Below are 8298 nucleotides of genomic sequence, written 5' to 3'. Positions count from 1 at the left end.
TACAAAAATAGAAAAAGAATTTTAATATTTAATGACTTGAAAACATCAAGCAAATGATGAAACTCAAAGCAGCATGAAAAGCAAAAGCGTGTTAGCCACTGCAGTGCGGTTCAAAGTTATGATCTAGTCTGCACTGAACTTACATGCCACTCTAGTGAGTTACACATGCAGACTTGCCAAAGCAAGTATGTGGAGTCTTTGCCCTCGAGAATATGAAAAGCAGAATAGTCTTATGTAATAGTGACAGATAAGAAAAAAAAGTTTCCCACTGTAGCTACCACAGATTGATCATTTTTATCATTAGACACTAGTAGTGTTAGGCTGTTAGTAAAATTTCCCTAAAAGGCATTGTTCAAGCATTTGTATTGTTCAAGACAGTATCTAACTTTAACTTTTTCATAAATGATTGTGTACAAGACCTAATAAAAAGAGAGGTATTAAATTACATTGCTTGATTATGCAAATTCAATCAATTTTCATTCACACATCTGCAAGTGCTAAAATCATTAATACACTTACAAGAAAAGCCAGGAATCATGTTTAGTATAAATGAACATGCTTGTTTAGTAAGGGGGGAAAAAAAATCTCCTCAACCACATATATTATATGTTCTTGGTCAACAGTGACTTCAAAAACTAAAATTATATTATTTATTCTTCACACAGCAATACTGTGCCAAATAAATAGCTTGGCTTAAGACCAGAGTTGCCATGAAAACAACTGGCAGGTTTTACCAATCTGAAATACACATTTTTCAGACAGAAATAGAAATGTGGAAGTACGAGATGCTGCTTAGGTTAAAGCAATGCCTAAAAATACAGACAGGATTACCTGAAGTTCAGGTTCTGCCTCTGCAAAGTATTTAAACTGTTTTCACACCAAACACACTTTTCGGCTTGTTTACATCTTACGCCTTTTCTCACCTGTTCCAGGTGTCTTTAATGTGCCTGAGGTGGTTGAAGGTTTAGGCCTTGGTGTGGTAATGCCAACCTGAGCCGACATGCCCCGTCGCCAGGAGCCCGTCTGGGAAATAACAGTGTTCTTCCTACCAGAAGTGCTTTTATCAGACTCATCTGACACATCAGAGGGATTCCGCCTCCATTTAGATCCCGGCTCCATTTTTACGCCGCTATCAGATCCCCCGTCGGATTTCTTGACTTCATCACCGGACCATAAGGAATTCCGCTCCACTTGGGAATGCTTTTCTGCGTCAGTCTAGGACAGATAAGGAATTGCAAGACAACTTTCAGAGCAAGTCTTTCTTTTAAGAAGCTTCCTAAGTAAGAACCATTAAGCTGATTAATCAGCTCAGCAGTCATCTCTGAGTACCAACAAACATGACGTGCCTTTGATGAAGAAATGTCACAGCAAGAAATTAACCCCAGCAATGAGGTATTTTTTTTAACATGCTTTGTAAGAAAAATACAAAAAACACAACGGCCATGCTCCTTGGAATAAATAAAGGGAAGAAAACCCTACTTGACTTATAAAGGACATATTCAGCTCCATGACATTCATAATCCTCCAACTCAAATTTCTGACAAACTCTTTTACCGCAATGCCAGAAAAGCATTTCAAACCTGTGCAGCCAGCCTTCCTTTGTTCCTGCTGCTTTCTTATCTCTTGTCTGGCAATATGATCTGCAGAGCATGAGGAGGCAGCTTTTGGAGCAGATCCGAATATGTGGAATGCTGTTAATTCCAACCTAGCATAGCAGAAAGACACCCAAGAACTGAAGAAAAACTTTCTAACAATACTCAAGACTGACTTCACTACATAAACTATCTTAGTTTCTCTTGAAGACTGTTTTTTCCCCTACTCTTTGCACAGACTGATTGTGCTACCGGTCTCCTATGGAGAATTTTGCTAAGCTCAATGTCAAATAGAAAAATTTCTCATCAGCAAACCTTCACCAAAATCTCAGAAATGCTTGAATTAAATCTATTACCCTATATATATGTGTATATTTTATATATTCCCCACACATTAACACTTTCCACTGTCAATGATTACTTTTCCAGAATTCTGATCCTTCTGTCAAATGCTGTTGATTAAATTTGGTGAATTTGGCAACACCACAACCAACCATTTTGTGATCAGGCACAAACGACAAATATCCACACACTTGACTCTGATCAGGAAAAAAAATTCATAGCTGAAGTGTTCTCCAACCACCACAGCACCATGGAAGAGACTGACAATTCAACACTTGACTGTGCAGTTCCCAAGTACAGGCTGACGGGTTTTGGTGAGGTGTTGAGTGCCACCTCTGCCCTGCAGCCTCAGCAGAAGATGAATGTGCTCAGAACCGTGTGGTAGGCAAAAGGAATAATTTATTTAACAGGAAATTATTTTAAAGATCCCAAAGCATTATAAAGCTCACAGTCTTTATTCCCTTTGGATAATCAGAAAAACATAGCACAGGAGAAGCTGCAAGATTATTTACCATGCTTTTCAGCTTTTATTTTTAAGTTCCTAAAGCATGTTTCAAGTTTATGACTTTTCTTTTCCTACCAGATCACACCATCAATATTAAAAAATGTAGGGCAACTGTGGCTGAATTTCCTCTGCTTTTTACTGTAATTACTTTTTTTTTAGAGCCTGAAAAACTAGTTAAGCAATCAGTGTGTGAAAGCTGACACCACAAATCACAATGGTCTTTCTTCAGTCGGGAAACAGGGCTTGGGTTATTTATCTGCATATTGAGTCATTAGACTAACATGCATTTTGAATTATGGATTCAGATAATATTATATCCTTGTACTTTCCTCGTGCTACGCAAATGTTGTTTCCCTGCCCCTCCATTCAAAGAGAGCAACCCAGCATAGGCTTGAGTGCATCTCTGCTTTCTAACTCCCTTCTCTTCCTATGCCTGCCAGGTTTGGGGCTGGTGGATTACCTTTCTATTTCTGACCATCAGTAGGTGTGCAATAAATTCAGTGTGACTGCTCCTATGTCCCATGCCTCTCCAAAACCACTGTTTCACGCAAACTTCTCCTAATTCACAGATCTTGGAGGACAGCACGGGCAAGAAGTACCAAAAAATCAACCAACCACCTCAAAGCCACCATCCCTCACATGGTCACTTCAGTATCTTGTTCCAAGCTCCTTGTCTGGAACTGTGTACAGGTAGTGTTAGTGTTCAAGAGCAAGAAATACACCTACTTGCTAGCAAAGGCCTTATTCTAGTTTTGGTTGACTAGGAAATATTCCTGTACCTTCTATTTCCCCTCCCCTAATCTGTAAAATTAGTACAATCTCCCCAGAGAGAACAGCACTGCAAGAAGTCCTCCACGTTTGCTCTCTTCCATTTCGTTCCACTACTACACCCACGGCCAAAGTTTTCCTGCAGCCTTTGAAATGCTGCACCTCCACCTTTGAAGCCCTCTGGCAAGAGATGTTTCTGTTTAATGGTAAACACTGAGAACAGCACACACATGACTAAGGAATCAAAACCAAAACACAGTGAAACCTGGCTTGGGGATTGCAGCTGAAACTCCTCCCGCCCGGAAGGGTGAAAGTGGAAATACTCTTTGCTGGAGGTCATGGCAAGACACAGCGAGCACGAGCTGAGAGCAAAGCCTGAGCTGGGAGTAAACCACCAGGATTTCTCAACTCACTCAGAAAGTTTTGTAAATCTGAAGCTGTGAACATCTCAAACCCACCTCTGCTGAGAAGCTGTCTTGATACCACTGCTTAGGGATGTTGCTGTTTTCTATTTAAAGGAACCTTTCTATCTTTCAATCTTTTTACCATCACATGAATGAATTTATTACTTGGTCTCTTTCTCCCATCTTATTTCAGTTAAATAAGTTATTTTCAAATGCCCACCAGGTATTAATTTCTCCTTAAAATATGCATATGATATGACTTTAAAAGCACACTATATACTGTGATAAAGGTAACTTAACTAATTCTGTGCAATATAAAGGAAAAATACTAGGGCACCAGTACTCAAATAACTACATTAAGAGGTTTGGTACTTGACATAATCACAACAGGACATGGGAACATGGTAAGGCAAATTCTGGTTCCCATCACTAGCTTGTTCAAAAACAACTTGCAAACAACTGCTACAAAAAGGGGCTACAGTTATGAATGTCTCTGAAGATGGAGTTAATATCATATTTAAGTCTTGTTTCTCAAAGACGGAGAAACTACAGCTTCTGGAGTATGGGGTATTCAGCAGCTCCAAAAATCAGCTTCTCAACAGAGATTTTTCCCTACTGCAACTATGCCTTTCTTTGCAGAGATGATTCTGCCTGAGTTACTGATTTTATCAGCAGACACTGACATGTTCAGGCTCTCTCCCTTTGATGTTGCTGCATTATTTGCCTGGACTCCCAGCTGCACATGTATTAGCTTCGAGCTCCCTCCTTAATTATCTGAAATCCAACTTCTGTACCCTCTCTCAAAGAGATGTGACAGAATCACAGCAGCTCAAAAGTGCCTACTGCTTAGGAGAACCAAAGCAAGGGACACCCTGAGAAGAAAAGTCCACATCCCTTTGCAAATGTGTGCTAGTCCTTCGTGGCTCACCACCCTGGGGAAGGCACACCTGGGCACTGGCCATCATGAAGTCTTTCAGGTAAGACAGAAAATGTGTCTGTGCAGCATTCACTGCATCATGAGCTCTGAGGTCTACTCTGGGCAGCAAAAAATTAACCCTGCAAGCTACGCATTCCAGCACTCCAAACTCTTTTCATTCCCTTGGCTGACAAGATTCAGGTAGCTTGTTCCACTGAAAAGGAACTATTTTATGGGCAATAATTTGCAGATAACAGGAACACCTGGAATAAAGATTGTCATTCATGAAAACTGAGGAGAGAAGAGGGTCAGAGACACACATCACATCAAAAAATTGCAAACACGATTTGTATGTTCCTGGCTCCCAGCTTCCTCTGCCAATAACTACACTCTACTGCCTGAACAAGCTCCAGCTGCTTTTCTTCTGGTGTCTGTCTGCACCCTCTTGGATACTGTAATAGTTGTGGAGGAGGAAGAGGAGTTTGTCAACACAGATTTTGATCTCTCAGAGGTGTTTCCAAGAATCTGATCCATCAGAAGATAGAAGTCATGTGAGTTTCTATTTTTTTTTCCTTAGGTTAGTCACGTCTCCCTAAGTCTTCCCTTTTTTTCCCCACCAATAGTATTACAATGTTGAGACAGTAACAATTGTCAAAAAATACTTCTGGTTGCCCATCTTACTCTGTTGGGCACTGACAAACATGCTTGATAGATCTTAACTCCTCTCAGCTTGTATGGGACTTGTATTAGCAGTTCCAAGCGCCTGTGCAGTCACTGATAGGCAACCAGAGGCTACCTGGAAACCCTCCCTGTAGGCTTAAATATGCACTGCATGGCAGGGGAACAACGACTACTCTGTGCTTGCACCACAGCTCTGGAGACAGAGCAATACTTCACAGCAACCACACATCTACATCAAAACTGATGTCAAAAACAGATTTAGGGTCCACTAATGAAAAGGGCTGGAGAAGATTAAAAGAGGGAAGGAACAGAAGAGCAGGTCGTGCCGACATCCCTCTCCTCTACCTGCTGCACTGCCAGGTCACCACATCCCAGTGCCTTTGGCACACAGCACCCGAGTCCCTCGAGCAGAAGAACAAAACAGGACTCTTTAGTCCTGCACTTTTCCAAACAAAATTCTATGCAATTGGCAAAAAAAAAGCAGTTTGTATTAGTGCAAATCTCTGTGTTATGCAGTTTATTTGATCAATGAAAAACTGCTAGATGCCTTCACTTGTTCTACTCTCTTTGGATGTGTGGTGTCCAAGCACAAAATGTACATGTATCCTGCTGATGGAGGCAAAGTTCATCCTCCTGTGAAATGCTGCCAAACACAGAAAGCCTTAACTAACCACAGCTCTGGAAATTTAATAAAATCCATTTTATTTGCATATCATGCTTACATTTCTGATGGAAGTGTAAACAACCTTTAAACTTTCATGTTGACTTTACTGTATTTTATTATTTAAGAGAAAAACATAACACCTTTTCTAGACCTAAAAAAAATGTACCTAAAATCCCATTTACATCAGTTTTCTGTGCAGTAGTGCCTCTAGGAAGACCCAACTGTTGTGACACCACTATGGCAGAGATGCCACTGGTTCCACCCTCAGAGGAAATATTTGTAAATGCCACGGATGACAAGGTGGTTACTATTGATACTGTCTGTACTGAAGGCTGGCTGTGTGTTCAAATTCAGCCAGCCTGAAACAATTACACCTCCTGCACAGAGAAAACAATAAATATCAATGTATAAACCAAAGCTCTTACCTGTGCATCTAAGTTCTTGCGGGAGGAGGCAGGTGTGTTGGCATAGGAGCTGATAGAGGAGCTGGTGTTAATGTCATCAGTACTGAGATTGTCTATGGTGTCACTGATCCCACTGCTGACAGAGCTGCTGTCATCCCAGCTGGAGAAAAAGCACAACAGAGGTAGAAAACAAGGGTCAAAAGACAAGACATCATTCAAAAGGAAAAGTATTATTTCTACAGCCCTTAGCCCACTGTGGCTGCCAGAAAGGCCAGTGTATGCCATCACCAAGCCAAGGGCACCAGTGACACAGGTCTTCCTGACTCAGCTGAAATGTGTGCCTGCAGTCCCAGAGCAGGGGAAGCAGTAGCATGAAGGGATATCAAGAAGAAATTCTTGCCTGTGGGGGAGGTGAGGCCCTGGCACAGGTTGCCCAGAGAAGCTGTGGCTGCCCCATCCCTGGAAGTGTCCAAGGCCAGGTTGGACAGGGCTTGGAGCAACCTGTGATAGTGGAAGGCGCCTCTGCCCACGGCAGGGGCATGGAACAAGATGATCTTAAGGTCTCTTCCACCCCAAACTATTCTACGATTCTGTGACCTCCAAGCAGGCATAGCATTGACTTGCTAAGCTGTAACACAGAGATGGAACTTAGATTCAAGGAAAAAAAATTCCTTCTGAAGCAACTTTTTGTACCTGGGTGCTCCACAGACCTGGGCAACAACCTGGATCTACCATCGACATCATCACCAGCCTCAAAAAACTTAAGCAACTGAAAGTTCAGTCCTTCAGATGGCACATAACCCTCCAAGCTGCACCACACATCCTTTTCAAGGAGAGCTACTGTTCAGGACTACCTTCTTCCAGCATGTGATAGAGCTTCAACGTTTTCCAGTAAATGAGAAACGTGTCACTGGAAGTTTAGGACAAAGCACCACCAAAAAAAAAAAACCCAAAAAACCAAAAAGGCCTCGCCTGAAGCAATTTGAGTGTTAGAACAGAAAGAATCAAAATCATCTAAAAATGGAGCCAGATGCTCCAACTCCTAAAATGTCTGTAAAAGTAAGCTACTCAAGAAAGAGATTTATAAACTGGCTTACAAGTGCTCCATCTCCAAGAATAATGAAGCTGGGACTGAAATATTGCCCCAGAAGGAGCTCTGTGAAGACATTTCAGTCCACTGGATAACTATTCCTGGAAATGCAAATATATATGTACATATATCTAAAAGATCATTTGCAAAAGGTAAGAGCTCATCACCTGGCAGCTCTCTAGCTATTTATAACCTCAGCTTCAGATTTTGGGAGCTCCAGACTCTCCTCCCTATTGCATTTCTGTTTGCTTTACAAACTTGTAACAAAGAGATTGCAGTGAGGTTTTTGGCTGGGCAGTGAAAGCCATATTCACAAACCAATATACTGAGCAGTTAATATATGCATTTAAACCTGAACTGTGTGTTAAGAGAACTGTGTAAAGAAAGGCAACCTCTATCTCTGTTTCCTTGAACTTTATTCATAGCTTCACCACTCATTTACTATAGCCTTACTACATAAACTTTGTCAGCTTTGAAATGAAAAGCATTTTTTCTCACTTAGCACTACAAACACCTACCTGCATGACTTTTAATGATGCTTCAATAATTTTAATTGCTTTTTCTTACTTGGGAGTATTCTGTTCACCCACATCTGTGCAAGGCCTTTGAGGAAACTGAGCACAGCTTGAAGAGCAGCACAATTTGCTGAACCACAAATGAAGTGTGGCCACGGGGACATCCTCCTCTGCACGTCACAGGAAGGGTTATTGCTGGCAGCTGCTCCATGCCGACTGCTCTGTTCCCAGTGAAGGTCCTCATCAATGTGTCAGCACAGGCAGTTGTGCCCCTTCTCCCATATCCCTGCAGATAAGCCAGCTGGGAAGCTCAGACCAACAGCTTCAGCAAGCTAGGAAAGGAAATTTGGGATGCTCAGCCACGCTGCTCTGCTGGCAGAGAACAGGGATGGGGAGGGACAGGGACAGACCAGGACC

General features: G+C 41.8%; 1 protein-coding gene across 1 annotated transcript in view; it reads right to left on the bottom strand.

Moving 5' to 3' along the window:
- NAV2 (neuron navigator 2) overlaps nt 1-8298 on the bottom strand; it is a 201265-nt gene that overhangs the window by 43275 nt on the left and 149692 nt on the right. The window contains exons 14-15 of the mRNA XM_008640905.2: nt 6298-6436; nt 924-1215 (exon numbers count right to left, since the gene is read on the bottom strand). Of these exons, the coding sequence (XP_008639127.1) occupies nt 924-1215; nt 6298-6436 (431 nt within the window). The remainder of the gene's footprint in view (nt 1-923; nt 1216-6297; nt 6437-8298) is intronic.

This window comes from Corvus brachyrhynchos, unplaced genomic scaffold (genome assembly GCF_000691975.1).
Source record: "Corvus brachyrhynchos isolate BGI_N302 unplaced genomic scaffold, ASM69197v1 scaffold169, whole genome shotgun sequence".
Lineage (NCBI taxonomy): Eukaryota > Metazoa > Chordata > Aves > Passeriformes > Corvidae > Corvus > Corvus brachyrhynchos.
The sequence above is the reverse complement of the archived record's forward strand: the minus strand, read 5'-3'. Positions and strand labels throughout refer to the sequence as shown.